Raw genomic sequence first — 22,096 nt, 5'->3', positions numbered from 1 at the left:
TATGTCTATCTTAGACTGAAACTAATTCTGATCCTGTCCTTGCTATCAGCCTCTCTCTCTGTAACTTTGCCAACCATTCTGTCTGACGAATACGCCTCTTAAAAAAGCTGATGGACGTTTTTAAATTATGTGCTGGCCTAATAATGAACAAAGGCCGTGAGACTTTTTATACCATCCCAACACTCACCGTCTCTCCAAGCCACTCCCTAGATCTTTAGTCTGCTGAGAAAAATGAATGATGCCTCACACAGGAGGGTTCTTGGGCAGAGCCCTGCGTGAAGCTAGCTTTCATTACCATCCTTGCTGCTCTCACAGCCAGCCTCTTTAGTGCCAGCTCCACACAGCATCTCTTTGATATGAAAAGAAAAACACACGCAATCACTCAGCTGGTATTTTATTTTTCCGCCTATTTAATCAGGCAATGCGGCGCACATTGATCTCATCGTTAAAGCAGCATGGGCGGATGATGGTGGGAGAGGGCGTGGAAAGTTTCATTATGTTTTTGAACAACACAATTAGTTATCGGCCGATTCAGAGTGAAGGTGGAGAACAGTGCCATCACCGTTTGCGGACAGCAGCCAATATTCACGGCATGTCAAAACCACCAGAGGTCAATTATCATCGTTGTTTTCAGGACTGCACGGGATAAAAACAAATGGGCGGACTGATGGCGCATCAGTAGAGGTTCTGCCTTACAGCGCTTGCAGCGCCAGAGACCCAGGTTCCATCCCGACTACGGGCGCTGTCTGTACGAAGTTTGTACGTTCTCCCCGTGACCTGCGTGGGTTTTCTCCGAGATGGTTTCCTCCCTCACTCCACAGACGTACAGGTTTGTAGGTTAATTGAATTGGGTTAGTATACTTGGTATAAGTGTAAATTGGCCCCAGTGTGTGTAGGCTTGTGTTAGTGTGCGGGGATTGCTGGTCGGTGCGGACTCGGTGGGCCTTTTTCTGTGCTGTATCTCTAAACTAAACTAAACTAAAATTATAAACAATGGCAGGATGCAAACAGTTTCTACAAAGGGAACTGGTGGTCCTGTTGCGATCTACTCTCATCCTGACCAACAGTATCAGAGATATTAGTTTGGGGCGGCACTGTGGTGCAGTGGTAGAGTTGCTGCACTGTCTGGGTGGAGTTTGCATGTTCTCCCTGTGACTGCATGACTTCGGTTGCTCCAGTTTCCTCACACATCCCAAAGACATGCAGGTTTGTAGGTTAATCGTCCTCTGCAAATTGCCCCTAATCTGTAGGGAGTGGATGTGAAAGTGGGATAACATAGAACGACGATGAATGGGTAATTGGTGGTTGGCATGGACTTGGTGGGCCGAAGGGCCTGTTACCGTGCTCTATCTCCAAACAAAACTAAAACTAAAGATAGACACAAAATGCTGGAGTAACTCAGCGGGACAGGCAGCATCTCTGAAGAGAAAGAATGGGTGACGTTTCGGGTCGAGACACTTTTTCAGACATCTTCGGTATAAACCAGCATTTGCAGTTCTTTCCCACAAAAAACTAAAAGTAAACTAGACAGAACTCTGTAGAATGACTGACCACTGAAGGGAAGTACTTAAAGCAGAGCAGTTTTAATTGATTAGCTTCTGTTGTGAAATTATCTCCTCAGATTGTGGGCTTCAGTCTTGTGTTCCAGATGCGGGACTGAAAGATTCGCTGGAGAACCTTTCCCCAGCAGTGGGGAAGCTTCATCTGGGAGGAATGTAGATTACTCTCTCTACAGTGTTGAGCCCAGAACTCAGTTCAAACACTGACAAGAAACAAAATGGCAGCTTTAGGTGTTCTGTTGCGTGAAGTAGCATTGTATGCCAGGACTAGAGGGTCTGAGCTATAGGGAGAGGTTGAGTAGGCTGGAACACTATTCCTTGGAGCACAGGAGGATGAGGGGTGATCTTATAGAGATGTATAAGATCATGAGAGGAATAGATCGGATAGATGCACACTCTTGCCCAGAATAGGTGAATCGTGGATCAGTGGGCATAGGTTTAAGGTGAAGGGGAAAAGATTTATTAGGAATCTGAAGGGCAACTTCTTCACACAAAGGGTGGTGGGTGTAGCTGCCAAAGGAAGTTGTTGAGGCAGGGACTATTTCAACATTTAAGAAACAGTTAGACAGGTGCATGGATAGGACAGGTTTGGAGGGATGTGGGCCAAATGCTGGCAGGTGGGTTTCGTGTAGCTGGGGCATGTTGGCCGCTGTGGGAAAGTTGGGCTGCAAGGCCTGTTTCAACACTGTATCACTCTATGACTCTATGACATGCAAAATCATCTCTTGAGCAGGAGCCCAGTCAGGCTAGTCTGTTAGGGCCAGGCCATTTTTAGTTTAGTTTAGTTTAATGTTACATGTACCGAGAAACAGTGAATAGCTTTTGATGTCTGCTAACCAGTCAGCGGAAAGACTATGGCAGCTATATGGTTATAGTCGAGCCGTCCACAGTGTGCAGGTACAGGATAAAACGTTTAGTACAAGATAAAGTCCAGTAAAGTCGGATTAAAGATAGTCCGAGGGTCTCCAATAAGGTACATAGTGGCATGAACATCTTATGTTCAAGATAGAGCATTTTAAGGGCAATGCTGAAAGGAGATTTGTAACAAACAAGCTGAATCTCTGATAAAATCATTGCTAAACCTGTGTGATTTACTATGCGAGACTGAGAGTTTATTCAGTTCTTGATGAAACCTGTTAATGTGGACTTTGAATAGCTATCAATGACCTGAATATTGAGCTTAACTTCGTTTCATCCTTCTGCATCTAATTAATCGGGTTTGAATTTTCAACTCACAATAGAAACCCCAAAACAGCTCGTGATATTATATCATAATTTTATTACCAGTAGCAACACATGCCTGACTACTTGAAATATTAATATTGCCCTGAGGCAAAATTCTACTGCGATTTACAAAACGTAAGTAGATCAGCTACAATTTATGAAACCATGATACAAATTGAATAATTAACTTCAGATGTGGGATTGAAAAGAAACAGAAGTGAACTACGTTTTGAAAGAATACTATCTTAAAATATTTGAATGATAGTTTTGGTTTAGAGATTTAAATTTAACTTTAGCTTAGAGATGCAGCGTGGAATGTGGCCCTTCAATCCACCGAGTCCACACCGACCATCGATCACCTGTACACTGGTTCTATGTCCTGCACACTAGGCCCAATTAACCTACAAACCCGCACGTATTTGAGATGTGGGTGGAAAGCGGAGCACCTGGAGAAAACCCACATGGTCACAGGGAGAAGGTGTAAACCCACCAGACAACACCCGACGTCAGGATCGAACCCGGGTCTGTCCTGCTCCTCAATGCTGCCCTTAGGAACAAGAGGTTTGTTCCAAGTTTACAAGCCACTTTTAAAAGGTAAAGGCCAATTATTCAAAGACCTCTTGCCTGTATCTTCGGTCACACCGAGTCCTGTTTACTCTCCATCCTTCATCTGCACTGGTTTTCACCCCACATTTAAAAATGTGTTCCTCTCTTTCTCTGTAGCTCCTTCGTCCCATCAGGATTTCTGAATCTCCAGTTGAGGTCTTGCATGGATAAATTATATCCTTGAACTGATAGAACATAGAACAGCGCAACACATTAACAGGCCCTTCGGCCCACAATGTCTGTGCTGAACACGGTGCCAAGATCAATAATTACACCTACTTGCGCATGATCCATTTCCCTCCATTCCTTTCCTATCCGTGAGTCTTTCACCCTCTGCTCCCTCTCCTCCATTAATGCTCTCCTTAAATGCTCTCCTTAAAACGACTTCTTTGACCAACCCGTCCTAATATCTGCTGAGATCATAGTTTTTAGTTTAGAGATACAGTATGGAAACAGGTCCTGCACCTGTTACCCGCGGTAACTACACCTGCCCACTCAGGACAACTTACAATTTTTTACCAAAGCCAATGAACCAACAAACCTGTATGTTTTTGAAATGTGGGGGGAAACTGAAGCAGCCGGGAAAAGCCCGCACGGTCACGGGGAGAACGTACAAACTCCGTACAGACGCCTCCCTTAGTCGGGATTGAACCTGGGTCTCTGGTGCTCTGAGGCAGTTGCTCTACCACTGCCCCACCGTGCCAGCCTCTGTTGTGAAGTGTCTTGGATGTTTTAGTGTTAGATAACGTAAATGCAAACTGTTGACCCAGATGTATCTTTACATCGAGGTTCATGTGGATACATCCATTTAGTTTGACATTTTTTAATCAAACAAGGTCTGTATCATTTTACTTTATATTGCTTTTTAATAAGTCGGCTTGGGTTGTTGAAGCAACTCTGTAAAGGTCAGTACATGCTTCCAATTTCGTCATGAAGGTAATATGCTGACGTTAATCACTTTAATAAACCAATACAACAAAGATCTTTTATTCCCCAGTGCCAGATAAACATGATCATTCTCAAATGTGCGCTTGCCCAATCTATTCCTACAACACAATGAGTTCATGTATTTCAAATGTCTAACAATTACTTTAGTTACCAATATCTTTTGACTTGCTATCAAGAGTTGCAAATGATGTTTAATATTTGTCTTCAGCCAACACGGTATTTAGATTTAGAGCCACATTTAAATGTTACTGACTTCATTGCAAGGAAACATAGAAAATAGGTGCAGGAGTAGGCCATTCGGCCCTTCGAGCCAGCACCGCCATTCAATATGATCATGGCTGATCATCCAAAATCAGTGCCCCGTTCCTGCTTTCTCCCCATATCCCTTGATTCCATTAGCCCTGGAAGCTATATCTAACTCTCTCTTGAATACATAAGAGAATGGTAACAAACAGGGTTACACATAATAAGTATTGTGTAAGAAGGAACTGCAGATGCTGGTTTATACTGAAGATAGACACAAAATGCTGGAGTCACTCAGTGGGACAGGCAGCATCACTGGAGAGAAGGAATGGGTGATGTTTCGGATCGAGACCCTTCTTCAGACTGAGGGTCATAATGAATAGAAATTGAAAGCCAAAAGAAACTGTAGAGGCTGGAAATAAAAATGAGAAATTATAGTATAGTTTCGTTTAGAGATACAGCACGGAAACAGGCCCTTCGGCCCACTGTGTCCATGCCAACCAGCAATCCCCATATGCTAGCACTATCCTACACACTAGGGACAATTTACAATTTCTACCGGAGCCAATTAACCTACAAATCTGTACATCGTTAAAGTGTGAGGAAACCACAGCAGCAGGAGAAAACCCACGCGGTCACGGGGAGAACGTACAAACTCCGTACGGACAGCACCCGAAGTCGGGATGGAACCCGGGTCTCTGGCGCTGTGAGGCAGCAACTCTACCGCTGCGCCACCGTGCCGACTTCCCACAAGGAGAATTAAACTTGATTTGTGTCTCCAGGTGTGTTTTCACTAACAGTTTGAAATGATTGAAAAGTTGACAATTTATGGTCAGTGACAGTCAAAAAAGGATTCAGGACAGATTACTGGCGTGTAGTAATCAGGTTCATAAGATCATAAGGATAGGAGCACAATTAGGCCATTCGGCCAATCAAGTCTACTCCGCCATTCAATCATGGCTGATCTATCTCTCCCTCCTAACCCCATTCTCCTGCCTTCTCCCCATAACCTCTGACACCCGTACTAATCAAGAATTATCTTTCTCTGCTTTAAATATATCCACTGACTTGGCCTCCACGGCCTTCAGTGGCAATGAATTCCAAAGATTCACCACCCTCTAACTAAAGAAATTCCTCTTCATCACCTTCCTAAAAGAACGTCCTTTAATTCTGAATCGATGACTTCTTGCCCTAGACTCTCCCATTAGTGGAAACATCCTCTCCACATCCACTCCTTTATCATCGTTACTTTTTTGCGTATCTTTTATTCATTGTTCTTTATCTCTCCACAACATGGTCTATATCTCTCGTTTCCCTTATCCCTAACCAGTCTGAAGAAGGGTCCCGACCCGAAACGTCACCCATTCCTTCTCTCCAGAGATGCTGCCTGTCCCGCTGAGTTACTCCAGCTTTTCGTGTCTATCCACTCTATCCAAGCCTATCCAAGGTTCAAGAACGATCAAAGAGTACAATGAAATACTAGGCTTCTTTAAGTAGGCAGCAAAGAATATAAAGAGGTGAGAGTTTTGTTGTAGTTATACAAATCCTTATCGAGACTGTATCTGCCTTGCTGTATATAAATCTGGGCACTGCTCCTTAGAAAGACTTGAAATCGGTTCTGGACTTGTTTCAACAGGAAGTTTCCAAGACTGCAGTGGTTTTATTATGAGGATACATAAACCAGCCTTGTATTTACTGGCAGGGGAAAGCTTCTGGGAAGTTTTGATTGTTCCTTAGTAATTTGAAAAGAATAAAACAGCTGGGTAAAGAGACGATTGGCTTTGATGAAGACCTTTAGAACAAGGGCTGTATCCCTTATACTTCCTTCAAGATGCTACAGAGAGTAGGCGGAGGGGGTGTTGAACGCGCTGCCAGGGGTCGTGGTGGAGGCAGATCGGGGCGTTTAGGAGGCTTTTAGATATGGATCACGTGCAGGCAAATGAGATCAGTTTAACTCGGCACAAGCTTAGTGGGCCAGGGTCTGTAACCCACCAACCTTCACTAGCGGCACGGTGGCGCAGCGGTAGAGTTGCTGCCTCACAGCGCCAGGGACCCAGGTTCCATCCTGACCACGGGTGCTGTCTAGTTTAGTTTAGTTTAGAGATATCGTGCGGAAACAGGCCCTTCGGCCCACCGAGTCCGCACCGACCATTACCACACATTAACACTATCCTACACACACTAGGGACAATTTTACACATACACCCAGCCAATTAATCTACAAACCTGTACGACCTTGGAGTGTGGGAGGAAACCGAAGATCTTGGAGAAAAACCCACGCAGGTCACGGGGAGAACGTATACACTCCGTACAGGCAGCACCCGTAGTCAGGATTGAACCTGGGTCTCTGGCGCTGTAAGGCAGTTGCTCTACCACTGCCCCACCGTGCCAGCCTCTGTTGTGAAGTGTCTTGGATGTTTTAGTGTTAGATAACATAAATACAAATTGTTGACACAGATGTATCTTTACATCGAGGTTCATGTGGATACATCCACTTAGTTTGACATTTTTTAATCAAACGAGGTCTGTATCATTTTACATTATATTGGTTTTCAATAAGTCGGCTTGGGTTGTTGGAGCTACAGGCGCTGTAAGGTCAGAGTATTACCTGAATGGGGGCCGATTAGGAGAAGGGGAGATGCAACGAGATCTGGGTGTCGTGGTGCACCAGTCATTGAAAGTAGGCATGCAGGTGCAGCAGGCAGTGAAGAAAGTGAATGGTATGTTGGCATTCATAGCGAGGGGATTTGAGTATAGGAGCAGGGAGGTTCTGCTGCAGTTGTACAGGGCATTGGTGAGACCACACCTGGAGTATTGCGTGCAGTTTTGGTCTCCTAATCTGAGGAAAGACATTCTTGCCATAGAGGGAGTACAGAGAAGGTTCACTAGATTGATTCCTGGGATGGCAGGACTTTCATATGAAGAAAGACTGGATAGACTCGGCTTGTACTCGCTGGAATTTAGAAGATTGAGGGGGGATCTTATAGAAACTTACAAAATTCCTAAGGGGCTGGACAGGCTAGATGTGGGAAGATTGTTCCCGATGTTGGGGAAGTCCAGAACAAGGGGTCACAGTTTAAAGATAAGGGGGAAGTCTTTTAGGACCGAGATGAGAAAGTTTTTTTGCACACAGAGAGTGGTGAATCTGTGGAATTCTCTGCCACAGAAGGTAGTTGAGGCCAGTTCATTGGCTATATTTAAGAGGGAGTTAGATGTGGCCCTTGTGGCTAAAGGGATCAGGGGGTATGGAGAGAAGGCAGGTACGGGATACTGAGTTGGATGATCAGCAATGATCATATTGAATGGCGGTGCCGGCTCGAAGGGACGAATGGCCTACTCCTGCACCTATTTTCTATGTTTCTATGTTTCTAACTCTACCGCTGCACCATTGTGCTGCCCGTAACTGACACCGTCTGTACAGAGTTTGTACCTTCTCCCCGTAACCTGCGTGGGTTTTCTCTGGGATCTCGGTTTCCTCCCACACTCCACAGACGTGCATGTTTGCAGGTCATTTGGCTTGGCATAATTGTAAATTGTTCCTTGGATAGTGCTAGTGTGCGGGGATCGCTGGTTCACTCGGATTCAGTGGGCCGAAGGACCAGTTTCCGCTCTGTATCTCTAAACTAAACTAAATCCCAGACACATTGTCATGCCCAAGATTCCTCGGTGAACTTGTAAAATACAAATATCACATTTTTAAATCCATTCATTCAGATATCGTCCTCAGCCAATGCAGACAATCTCCAACCCCATAAATACAACCTTCTATGCCAGTGTGTGTGTTGATTTAGCAACTGCTGTTACCCTATTTACACAACGGGTTAGTTGGTATTACATTTCCTTGTGCAGTTAATTCATCTGAAAGACTAGTCAAACACCAGACCTGGTTTATCCTCACACAAAGATAGCACACGGTTACCACTGAAGGTAAACACAAAAAGCTGGAGTAACTCAGCAGGTCAGACAGCATTTCTGGTACAGCACGGTGGCGCAGCGGTCGGGCTACTGCCTCACAGCGCCAGAGACCCGGGTTCGATCTCGACTACGGGCGCTGTCTGTACGGAGTTTGTATGTTCTCCCCGTGACCTGCGTGGGTTTTCTCCGAGATCTTCGGTTTCCTTCCACATTTCAAAGACGTGCAGGTTAATTAGCCAGTAAAATTGTGAAATGTCCCCAGTGTGGGTAGGGCAGTGTTAATGTGTGAGGATCGCTGGTCGGTGCGGACTCTGTGAGCTGAAGGGTCCGTTTCCACGCTATATCTCCAAACGAATCTAACAGGAATAGGTGGCATTGCGGGTCACCTATGAAGTAGGGTCTCGAACCGAAATGTCACCCATTTCTTCTCTCCAGAGATGCTGCCTGTCCCACTGAGTTACTCCAGCATTTTGTGTCTATCTTTAGTTTAAACCAGCATCTGCTTCGTACACAGTTACTACTGAACTGGTTCATCTGTACCCACATGACTAAGCTGCTGTGGGCGTGGACTGTCCAAGTGAAACTGCATCACGGTAATCAATTTAGTTTAGCTTTTAGATTAGAGATGCAGCATGGAAGCAGGTCCTTGGGCCCACCGTCCACACTGACCAGTGATCACCCACACACTAGGTCTATGTTATCCCACTTTCACATCTTGCACACTTGGGAGACAATTTACAGGAGCCAATTAACCTACAAACCCGCACGTCTTTTGAATGTAGAAGGAAACCGGAGTACCTGAAGGAAACCCACGCAGTCACAGGGAGAACGTGCAAACTCCACGCAGACAGCACCCATGGATAGGATTGATCTCGGGTCTCTGGCACTGTGAGGCAGCAGCTCTACCGCTGCGCCACCGTGCCGCCCCAGCTCAGATAGAACACCACAGGTACAAACCATTGGGATCCTCAGTGCTCAGTGCATCAAACAAACTAGTGCCTGCTTGCAAGGAGCAAGGCTTTGACGGCATTCACACTAGTGACACCCATGTGTGAACGGGTGATCGATGATCGGTGAGGAGTAGATGAGCTGAAGGGCCTCTTTCTATTCCATCTTTAAACTAATCACAACTATCCAAACTCAATCGTCAATCCTGGAAACAGCCTCTGCACCACACTTGCAGTTGGAGATCACAAACAATATTGTATAGGAAAAAAAACTGCAGATGCTGGTTTAAATCGAAGGTAGACACAAACTGCTGGAGTAACTCAGTGGGTCAGGCAGCATCTTCGGAGAGAAGGAATGGGTGACATTTCGGGTCGAGACCTTTCTTCAGTCTTGTTGTGGAGTCTCATTGTCTGTAATTCATTCTCACCTAGCCCACAGCTAACAATGGCCTGTTTCTTTTATCATCGTTACTTTTTTGCATTTCTTTCATTCAATTGTTTTATATCTCTCTATATCATCGTCTATATCTCTCGTTTCCCATATCCCTGCAGTGACTCAGTGGGTCTGGCAGCATCCCTGGAGAAAAGGAATGGGTGACGTTTCGGGTCGAAACCTTTCTTCAGACCCGAAACGCCACCCAATCCTTTTCTCCAGAGATGCTGCCTGATCCGCTGAGTAACTCCAGCTTTTGCGGAAAAGTAAGTTATTTATTTTATTAGGCTGTGAGCATCATTTACACACACAGGAAACTTCTCTTTGAGGTCAGCAAGAATTGCTCAGAACAGCTGGGCCCTCAACAGGAAACCAAATCATGATATCTCACTATCTGTTTCAGCCTGTGTGCAGTGTTTGTTTTGGCATGTTCCTAGACTGTCAGCAAACACGTGAGAACTAATGTTACTGTCGCTGAGACATTAAACGCTACTGTCAGTCTTGCCACTGGTCCAACACAATCTGATAACGGCTGCAATTCTCCGCAATTGTGTTTGATTGTGACAAGTCTGACATCTATTTCTTTGGGAGAAACTGATTTATCAACCCCTTCAAAACCATGGGGTGCCACGGTGGCACAGCGGTAGAGTTGCTGCCTTACAGCACTTGCAGCGCCATAGACCCGGGTTCGATCCCGACTACGGGTGCCGTCAGTACGGAGTTTGTACGTTCTCCCCGTGACCGCTTGGGTTTTCTCCGAGATCTTCGGTTTCCCCCCACACTCCAAAGACGTATGGGTGCTGTTTGCAAGTTAATTGGATGGGTATAAATGTGAATTGTGTATAAATGTAAAGTGTCTCTGGTGCGTATAGGATATTGTCAATGTGGGGGATCGCCACTGGTTGGTCGGTGCAGGCTCGATGGGCCTGTTTCCGCGCTGTATCGCTAAAGTAAACTAAAAATAGTTTGCTAACTGCTAAACATTGCAACTTGGTGAGAATACTGTTCAGTTTGCAACTATTTTCTTTGAAAACTATATACAAAAAACATTTTAAATGTTCTCCAGAGATGCTGCCTGCCCTGATGAGTTACTCCAGCACTTTGTGTCTTTTTTCAAAACCAGTATCAGTAGTTCACTGGAATTTAGAAGGATGAGAGGGGATCTTATTGAAACGTATAAGATTATTAAGGGGTTGGACACGTTAGAGGCAGGAAACATGTTCCCAATGTTGGGGGAGTCCAGAACAAAGGGCCACAGTGTAAGAATAAGGGGTAGGCCATTTAGAACGGAGATGAGGAAAAACCTTTTTCAGTCAGAGAGTTGTGAATCTGTGGAATTCTCTGCCTCAGAAGGCAGTGGAGGCCAATGCTCTTAATCCATTCAGGAGAGAGCTAGATAGAGCTCTTAAGGATAGCAGAGTCAGGGGATATGGGGAGAAGGCAGGAACGGGGTACTGATTGAGAATGATCAGCCATGATCACATTGAATAGCGGTGTTGGCTCAAAAGGCCGAATGGCCTCCTCCTGCACCTATTGTCTATTGTCTAGTTCATATTTTCTACAAAAATGCAGTAGCACCCAGGCAGCACGGTGGTGCAGCAGTAGAGTTGCTGCCTCACATCGCCAGAGACCCAGGTTCAATCCTGATTGTGGGTGCTGTCTGTATAGAGTTTGTACGTTCTCCCCGTGACCTGCGTGGGTTTTCTCCAGGATCTCCGGTTTCCTTCCACACTCCAACGACGCACAGGTTTGTAGGTTAATTGGCTTCGGTAAAATTGTAAATTGTCCCTTGTGTTTGTGAGATCTCGCTAGTGTATCGCTGGTCGACGCAGACTCGGTGGTCCAAAGGGCTTGTTTCCGCGTTGTATCTCTAAACTAAACTGCACATCATGCTGCATGATTTCATTCACTACAAATGTCCTTCAAGCAGTAGCCCTTTGGGTGGATCACCAGCCTCAGACACCAGAGAGAACTCTGCTTTTATTCAGAGAACGTGTATGAATGAATGAATGAATGAATGAATGCGTATATTGACAAGTATGTACACGTACAAGGAATGTGCCTTAGTGAACTGCAGATGCTGTTTTACACCAACGATAGACATATAACGCTGGAGTAACTCAGCGGGTCAGGCAGCATCTCTGGAGAGAAGGAATGGGTGACGAGGGGTCTGAAGAAGGGTCTCGACCCGAAACATCACCCATTCCTTCTCTCCAAAGATGCTGCCTGTCCTGTTGAGTTACTCCAGCATTTTGCGTCCATCTTTATTCAGATAATGTTCTCCTAGCCTTGGATTAATGGCTCATTTGCACAGTGGCACTTATTATGTGATTATTCAATACTGCACTGAAAACTCGGCCTTGGTTCTGGCTCGTAGTGTCCGCGGTCTGATTTCTACTCTCGGTGACGAAACTCCTTCCATTGGTTTTAGTTGCAGTACAGTTGTGTTTTTTTTGTGTGCTGCAAAACGTGAATCAGGTCACGACTCTGGAACATGGTCAATGAGTGCCTGAGTAATCAAATCATCAGATGATTTAAATCAAGTAACTGATATCATTATTCACAAAATGCTGGAGTAACTCAGCAGGTCAGGCAGCATCTCGGAAGAGAAGGAATGGGTGACGTTTCGGGTCGAGACCCTTCTTCAGACTGATATCATTATGTGTAGGGCCAGACAAAACAACACTTGCGGAAAACAAGTTCAAATGAGGGGAACTCTGCCGCCAAGCTTATCTACGAGGATTGTAGACTAACTACTAACTCAACATGAGAGAGCTCCATTCACAGCATACCACAGAGACCCAGTGTTAATAATATGATGCAAGAAACTAGTGTCATCAGTTTATTAGTGATAGGAGCAGAATTAGGCCATTTGGCCCATCAAGTCTATTCCGCCATTCAATCATGGCTGATCTATCTTTCGCACTCAACCCCATTCTCCTGCCTTCTCCCCGTAACCCGCAGCGGTAGAGTTGCTGACTTACAGCCCCGAGACCCGGGTTCGATCCTGACAACGGGTGCTGTCTGTGCGGAGTTTGTACGTTCTCCCAGTGGCCTGGGTAGGGTTTCTCTGGGATCTCCAGTTTCCTCCCACACTCCAAAGACGGTAGATGATGGTGGTAGCAGAATTAGCTCAGGGCTGTTCCAGTTTCCAGCCCCACGACATGGACGCTTCTGCTATGGGGCCGTTCCTGTCACTCCCGTCACCCAGCCCCAAACACAGTGGAGGAAGAGCTTCCTTCACACAGTCCAGCCCCTGTCACAGTCCCCGCAAGCAACCAGACCAGCCTTGTGGGAAAAGAAACCCAGTGAAAACCACCACCACGAAAAGCTGCCAATCCCAACCAAGGAGAGCAGCTACTACCTGGTCACAGGTGTGACTGGAAGACCTGGAAGTCCCTCAATAGGCTTCGTACAGGGATGGGCCGATGCAAAGCCAATATGAGCAAATGGGGCAATGCAGATGCGGCAGACGCAGAATGTGAATGTGGAACATCTGTACAATCTGAGCGGCACGGTGGCACAGTGGTAGAGTTTGCTGCCTTACAGCGAATGCAGCGCTGGAGACTCAGGTTCGATCCTGACTACGGGCGCCGTCTGTACGGAGTTTGTACGTTCTCCCCGTGACCTGCGTGGGTTGTCTCCGAGATCTTCGGTTTCCTCCCACACTCCAAATACGTACAGGTATGTAGGTTAATTGGCTGGGCAAAAGTAAAAATTATCCCTAGTGGGTGTAGGATAGTGTTAATATGCAGGGATCGCTGGACCCGGTGGGCCGAAGGGCCTGTTTCCGCGCTGTATCTCTAAATCTAAAAAAAATCTAAAATCTAATCCATGCCACACCTACTAAGATGCCCATTTCTTGGTGAACAATGCTGCCCGGAAGATCTAGCTGTGGCAAACGAGAAGGCTGTCCTCTGTGCAAGAGCCTGGCCCAACACTTGAAACATAGATGAAGAACATGAAAGAAAGAACACTCCAAAGACATACAAGGGCTTGCTTCCGCGCTGCATCGCTAAACTAAAAAACGAAACTATCCAGGCCTGCACTGCATGACGACAAGATGCCACAATTCAGTGTGTATGTGATTCAATTAAACACATGGTAACATGCACAATGTTGGTGGTTTTCCCTCTGGAATGTTTGGGTTCACCAAGCAAGAAGTGGATCCGGAGACACCCAATTTTCTAAGTGGTGCTCAGCGACATTTAAAAGCTCAATATAGGGCGGCACGGTAGCGCAGCGGTAGAGTTGCTGCTTTACAGCGAATGCAGCGCCGGAGACTCAGGTTCGATCCTGACTACGGGTGCTGCACTGTAAGGAGTTTGTACGTTCTCCCCGTGACCTGCGTGGGTTTTCTCCGAGATCTTCGGTTTCCTCCCACACTCCAAAGACGTACAGGTTTGTAGGTTAATTGGCTGGGTAAATGTAAAAATTGTCCCTAGTGGGTGTGGGATAGTGTTAATGTGCGGGGATCGCTGGGCGGCACGGACTTGGAGGGCCGAAAAGGCCTGTTTCCGGCTGTATACATATGATATGATGATGATTGTCGCAGCGGTAGAGTTGCTGCCCACAGCGCCAGGGCCCAGGGGTTCGATCCTGACTACAGGTGCTGTCTATATGGAGTTTGTACATTCTCCCCGTGACCATTCGGGTTTTCTCCAGTAGCTTTTCAAAAAGGCAGCTCACCACCCACCTCTCACTACTAAATAAGGCAGGCAATAAATGCTGATCTTGTTTAACATTTAAACAAATAATACAATACAGCTCCTCTGATCAATTGGTGTTGTCCTTAAGAAATTTCTTTCAAACTCAGGAAAAAAGGCTAATTCAAGATAATGTTTGCAGCCAAGCCTCAATGCCCGGGCTGATGTAGCAGTGAGTAAGTCCCCCATCATTTCACTCCTGAGTTACCTAATCTCAGGTGAGATGACTCTGTGTCCCTCAGCAGGAGTGAGGAACGGCAGGTTTTGTTCAGTCACTGTCCAGTGATTAGTTGAGATGCAGCGCGGAAACAGGCCCTTTGGCACACCGAGTCCGCACCGAACAGCGATCCCCGCACACTAACATTATCTACATACACCAGGGACAATTTACATTTATACCAAGCCAATTAACCTCCAAACTTGCACGTCTTTGGAGTGTGGGAGGAAACCGGAGATCCCGGAGAAAACCCACGCAGGTTATGGGGAAAATGTACAAACTCCGTACAGACAGCACCCGTAGTCAGGATCGAACCCGGGTCTCTGGTGCTGTGAGGCAGCAACTCTACCACTGTGCCACTGTGCCATCCATTTCTCCCTTCATCCCTTCTCACAAACATCTGTCTGCATGTTAACTCAGCATGGTTGAAATTGGCCGTGATGATCCATTAGTCAAATAGCTTGTTGACATTTCACCTCGGTCTCACCAGTAGAGATTGGTCATGCCTGACAAAGCTTTAGAGCTCCTGTGCACATCCATTGAAAACAAAAGCCAGCTTAAGGCATCTCTTCAAAGACTGGAACATTATTCTTGTCCGGTGAATAGAACAACAATGTTGGCATCTGCCCAACACTTTTGGCAGCCTGCCCCTTGAGGATTATTTTCTCCACTCTTCACAGAACCTCGAACAACAATCGAGCCAGTGAAACATACTTTATACAAATGCCCACACCTCTGTCAGAGGCAAGGAATGTGAACAAACACTCTGAGGAGCAGATTTTTGAAGTAGTAAACAAGAGGCAGACCACGATTGACTTACAATGAACTTACTGTGACCCGTGATATTGTTATCAGTGAGTGGACACACTCCCTCACACACGCACACCCTTACGCACACCCTCACGCACACCCTCACGCACAGGCACTCACACTCATACACTGGTATACACACACACTCTTACACACACAAATGCACTCACACTGACACACACACACTGGTGCATGCATACACACACAGACACACAAAACTCTCACTCACACACTCACACACTCACACACTCGCACACACACACACACACACACACACACACACACACACACAGCCACACACACTCACACACACATTCACACACACACTTACTCACAGACACACACACACATATATATAGACACACACTCTCACGTGCACACATTCATTCACACACACGGAATGGGACCAATATTTTCAATGAAATCTCACATGCCCAAACTAATTTTCCTTCACACACTACACTAATACGCCTTGGAAAGTATTTGCAAAAAAATCTGCCGATCCGTACATACTGACATTGGGTAATGGTGGACAATGTTAAGGCAACTTTGAACAAAGGAACATCAGAAGGAAAATCTGGATTTTAAACTTCTCAAAACAAAACGCACAGCTTTACATAGCTCCTGACACAATCTACAACAAAGACTGTACAGTCGACGAAGAACTGTGCAAGTGTGGTCACTGGTGTAATGGTGGAAACTTTAAACAGGTTTGAGTTCAGAAGAGAAAGATTTTAATAGGAACCTGAGGAGCAACCTTTTCACTCAGAGGTAATGGGTGTATGGAACGAGCTGCCAGAGGAGGTAGTTGAGGCTGGGACTATCCCAACATTTCAGAAGCAGTTAAGACAGGTACGTGGATAGGACAGGTTAGGAGGGGTATGGAGGAGGAGGGGAACAAACCCATTTAAAATTAATGTGCTGGAAGGAACTGCAGATGCTGGTTTAAACCGAAGATAGACACAAAAAGTTGGAGTAACTCAGCGGGTCAGGCAGCATCTCTGGAGAGAAGGAATGGGTGACGTTTCGGGTCGAGACCCTTCTTCGGATACTTAGACAGGTGCATAGATAGGAAAGGATAAGAGGGAAGATTAACACAAAATACTGGAGCAACTCAGCAGGTCAGGCAGCATCTCTGGAGAAAAAGAAAAGGTGGTGTTTCAGGTTGAGACCTTTCTTTAGACTGAGAGTCGGGGGAGAGGGAAACTAGAGGTATGGAAAAATACAAAGAACAAATGAATGAAAGGTATGAAAAGAACATCAAAACCGAAAAGGGAGAGGGATTGGAGGATGGTAGAACAAAGCAGTTCATGTTCCAGTTCTGCAAGGCGCTGGTGAGGTAGCATTCCCACTTGGTCACCCTGCTACAGCAAGGAAATCTTAGAAGCTGGAAAGAGTGCAGAGGAGATTTATTTTGTTCAAGGTGTTGGATAAATACAAGTCACTGCTGGCTCCACCACCCAGCCCTTTGACAGGAGATTGCCTGTTTTCTGCACAAAGCAGGACTACTGAGTGAAACATCATATAAGATTATTAAGGGGTTGGACACGTTAGAGGCAGGAAACATGTTCCCAATGTTGGGGGAGTCCAGAACCAGGGGCCACAGTTTAAGAATAACGGGTAGGCCATTTAGAACGGAGATGAGGAAAAACGTTTTCAGTCAGAGAGTTGTAAATCTGTGGAATTCACTGCCTCAGAAGGCAGTGGAGGCCAGTTCTCTGAATGCATTCAAGAGAGAGCTAGATAGAGCTCTTAAGGATAGCGGAGTCAGGGGGTATGTGGAGAAGGCAGGAACGGGGTACTGATTGAGAATATCAGCCATGATCACATTGAATGGTGGTGATAGCTCGAAGGGCTGAATGGCCTCCTCCTGCACCTATTGTCTATCATCTCCACAGAAGGCTGTGGAGGCCAACTCAATGGGTATTTTTAAGACAAGAGATAGATAGATTCATGATTAGTATGGGTGTCAGAGGTTACGGGGAGAAGGTAGGAGAATGGGGATGAGAGAGATAGATTTAGGGTTGCCAACTTTCTCACTCCCAACCCGCCTCCCGGCCCGGGCGGCCGCCATTGGTGGAGCGCTGGCTGGGTGAGGTCACGTGGGGCGCGGGGCGGTGACGTCACCCTTTGTCCCTTATTTGGGAGTGAGGAAGTTGGCAACCCTACTAATAGGGGACAAGGGCGGTCCCATACGGGACAAACTAATTTAGCCCAAAATACGGGATGTCCCGGCTAATACGGGACAGTTGGCAACCCTAGATAGCTTAGCCATGATTGAATGGCGAAGTAGACTTGGCTTAATTCTGTTCCTATCACTTATGAACTTATGAATTCCAATTATAGAAACATAGAAAATAGGTGCAGGAGTGGGCCATTCAGCCCTTCGAACCAGCACCGCCATTTAATATGATCATGGCTGATCATCCAAAATTAGTACCCCGTTCCTGCTTACTCCCCATATCCATTGATTCCGTTAGCCCTAGAAGCTATATCTAACTCTCTCTTGAATACATAAGAGAATGGTAACAAACAGGGTTGCACATAATAAGTAATAATAATATAATAATAATGCATTTTATTTATATAGCGCTTTTCATATACTCAAAGACGCTTTACAGAGATTTTGAGAACATAGGGAAATGAATAAATAGATAAATAAGTAAATAAATAAATGAACAGAGAAAGGAGACAGAAGGTGAGGTGACCTTCAGTGGTTGAAGGCAGTACTGAACAGGTGAGACTTCAGCGATGTTTTGAAGTAGTGTGTAAGTAGTGTGTAAGAAGGAACTAGATCTAACTCTCTCTTGATTATTACTGCTTCTCTTTGGCTTTAGGGCTCCTGATATCCCTCCAGATGCAACCGTGATATACGAGGTCGAGCTGCTCAACGTCAGAAACGCTGCAGATCCAAAACAGCTGTCACCGTCGGACTGCATCCGCGTCTGTAAGCACAAGCGGGAGCGGGGAAACTACTACTTCCAGAGAGGAGACTACCGCAGCGCCATGAAGTCGTACAAACTCGCCCTGGAAATCCTCAACGCTTCTTCAAAACGTAAGACATATGCCCCTCGGGATATTTTGTGATACGATGTTGTAGGAAGGAACTGCAGATACTGGTTTAATCTGACGATGGACACAAAAATACTGGACCAACTCAGCGGGACAGGCAGCATCTCTGGATAGAAGGAATGGCCGTTGTTTCAGGTCGAGACCCTTCTACAGACTGAAGAGTCGAAACGTCACCTGTCCTATCCAAAAATGCTGCCTGTCCCGCTGAGTTACTCCAGTATTTTGTGTCTCTCTTCGGGATATTCTGTGACATTGTTTTATACTATTTTGTTCCCATTCTCCTTTCCATTTGGGAGGTCATGTTGCAGTTGTATAAGACGTTGGTGAGGTCGCATTTACAGTACTTTTAACATGGGGGGAACCTACACAATGAATGGCAGGGCTCCGAGGGAACAGAGGGATCTAGGAGTGCAGGTACATACATCATTGAAAGTGGCATCACTGGTAGATCGGGTGGTCAAAAAGGCTTTTGGCACATTGGAATTCATCAGTCAGAGTATTGAGTATAGAAGTTGGGAGGTCATGTTGCTGTTGAACAAGACATTAGTGAGGCCGAATTTATTAGAATATTATGTTCGGTTTTGGGCACCATGTTATAGGATATTGTCAAGCTGGAAAGGGTGCAGAGATTTACAAGGATGTTCCCTGGACTTGAGGGCCCGAGCTATTGGGAGAGGTTGAGCAGGCTAGGATTTTATTCTTTGGTGGTCAGAAGGATGAGGGGTGATTTTATAGAGGTGTACAAAATCATGAGAGGAATAGATAAGGGAGACACAAAGTCTCTTGCCCAAAATAGTGAAATTAAGAACAAGAGGACATGGGTTTAAGGTGAGGGGGGGACAATTTAATAGGAACCTGAGGGGCAACTCTTTTACACAAAGAGGGGTGGGTGTACGGAATGAGCTGCTGGAGGAGGTAGTTGAAGCAGCATTTAAGAAACTTTTAGACAGGCACACGGATAGGACGGGATTAGAGGGATACGAGCCAAACACAGGCAGGTGGGACTAGTGTAGATGGGACATGTTAGCCGGTGTGGGAAAGTTGGGCTGTCGTGCTTGATTCCACGCTGTATGATTCTAACTTTCTCTGCTGGCCTAGAGCCCACCACATTGCTGACAGGTGTTAGCTTTCAGTTTTCATCATCTGATCCAAGTGGGACATTTGAATCATGGAAGGCACAAGATGAGAAGGTCACAAGCCTAGACCCTTGGGCTAGGTATCTTGGTCCTTGAAATAGAGTGAATGAAAAGAACATTGCAAAGGCATATGCATCTGCATGTGGGACAGAAAGTTAATCTTGGCCACTTCAACAGGGCTGCAGAACAAAAGGTCATTGGCATGAACTGGTAGTAGGCAAATCGGGGCATAAGATACACAGAGTCCTTTGTGTCCTAGCAATGTTTTAAACCACTTCATGGCCGATGAATAGGTCATCATTTGTAGTTATAATTTTTGCGTAGGAAAGTATGACAGAAATCTCCACACAGTTATGAGACAAATGAACAGCGAGTCTATTTCTGGTGATGCTGACAAAATAATAATCATTTTTCTGACTGCTTGGTGAACTCTCTGCCCCTAAATAGTGGCTGCAATCTTTAACATTTTCTGAACAGGTGCATTGATTTTGCAGCTTAGATTATACAACACTCATTCAGTACCGCATCCAAACATCATAGAAACATAGAAACATAGACATAGAAAATAGGTGCAGGAGTAGGCCATTCGGCCCTTCGAGCCTGCACCGCCATTCAATATGATCATGGCTGATCATCCAGCTCAGTAACCTGTACCTGCCTTCTCTCCATACCCCCTGATCCCTTTAGCAAAAAGGGCCAAATCTAACTCCCTCTTAAATATAGCCAATGAACTGGCCTCAACTACCTCTGTGGCAGAGAATTCCACAGACTCACCACTCTCTGTGTGAAGAAATGTTTTCTCATCTCGGTCCTAAAAGACTTCCCCCTTATCCTTAAGCTGTGACCCCTGGTTCTGGACTCCCCCAACATCGGGAACAATCTTCCCGCATCTAGCCTCTCCAACCCCTTGAGAATTTTATGTTTCTATAAGATCCCCCCTCAGTCTTCTAAATTCCAGCGAGTACAAGCCTAGTCTATCCAGTCTTTCTTCATATGAAAGTCCTGCCATCCCAGGAATCAATCTAGTGAACCTTCTCTGTACTCCCTCTAAGGCAAGAACGTCTTTCCTCAGATTAGGAGCCCAAAACTACACACAATACTCCAGGTGCGGTCTCACCAAGGCCCTGTACAACTGCAGTAGAACCTCCCTGCTCCTAAACTCAAATCCTCTTGCTATGAATGCCAACATACCATTCGCTTTCTTCACTGCCTGCTGCACCTGCATACTTGCTTTCAATGACTGGTGCACCATGACACCCAGGTCACGTTGCATCTCCCCTTCTCCCAATCGGTCACCATTCAGGTAATATTCTGCTTTCCTGTTCAGGCCGACAAAGTGGATAACCTCACATTTATCCACATTATATTGCATCAACCACAAGTATTCGCTCAAGATGTACACAAAAAGCTGGAGTCAACCATAGGGTCAGGTGGCATCTCTAGAGAAAAGGAATCGGTGATGTTTCGGGTCAAGACCTGATTAGTGCAAGATAAAGTCCAGTAAAGTCCGATTAAAGATAGTCTGAGGGTCTTCAATGAGGTAGATAGTAGCACGGACCACTCTCTAGTTGTTGATTGGAAGGTTCTGTGGCCTGATGACAGCAGGGAAGAAACTGTCCCTGAATCTGAAGGTCAGGCAGCATCTCCGTAGAACATGGATACATTTCACTTTGAGACCTTTCTTCAGACTTGTCCTGACCCGAAACGTCACCAATCCGTGCTCTCGAGAGATGGTGCCTAACCCGCTGAGTTACTACAGCACTCTGTGTCCATTTGTGTAAGACAGATGTTTAATAGAGTCTATTGAAGGGTCTTGACCTGAAACATCACCTATTCCTGTTCTCCAGAGATATGCTGCCCGACCCACTGAGTTATTTCAGCAGGTAGTATCTATCTTCAGTGTAAACCAGCATCTGCAGTTCCTTCTTACACACTTTATTTGCAGAAGTCCTACCTTGCTGCAAGAGACAATAATCAACTAGGTGAGGAGAGGACGCTAAGTACTGAATTAAATAGGTTCTAGTTTGCAGACAGAATTTCAGCTGGATCAGTGCGTAGAGTGGCCAGAGGCATGAGATGGGAGTGAAATATTCGGGAGACACTGACACCGACACTGGCTCAGACATCTCACTGGGTGTCAATGAAATAGACTGAATGACTCAAAGAGAGGCAGGCAGCATCATCCAAGACCCACAACACCCTGTCCACACTTTCATTTCACTCGTATCAACGGGGAAAAGGTGTGGGAGTCTGAAAAAGGTGGCCCAGGAAAAGGGAGAG

The 22,096-nt window shown here is 45.8% G+C and overlaps 1 protein-coding gene across 1 annotated transcript in view; it reads left to right on the top strand.

Moving 5' to 3' along the window:
* fkbp16 (FKBP prolyl isomerase 16) overlaps positions 1–22,096 on the top strand; it is a 75,129-nt gene that overhangs the window by 40,946 nt on the left and 12,087 nt on the right. The window contains exon 4 of the mRNA XM_078427039.1: positions 18,446–18,663. Coding sequence (XP_078283165.1) covers positions 18,446–18,663 — 218 coding nt within the window. The remainder of the gene's footprint in view (positions 1–18,445; positions 18,664–22,096) is intronic.

Source organism: Rhinoraja longicauda, chromosome 33 (genome assembly GCF_053455715.1).
Source record: "Rhinoraja longicauda isolate Sanriku21f chromosome 33, sRhiLon1.1, whole genome shotgun sequence".
Classification (NCBI taxonomy): domain Eukaryota; kingdom Metazoa; phylum Chordata; class Chondrichthyes; order Rajiformes; family Arhynchobatidae; genus Rhinoraja; species Rhinoraja longicauda.
The sequence above is the reverse complement of the archived record's forward strand: the minus strand, read 5'-3'. Positions and strand labels throughout refer to the sequence as shown.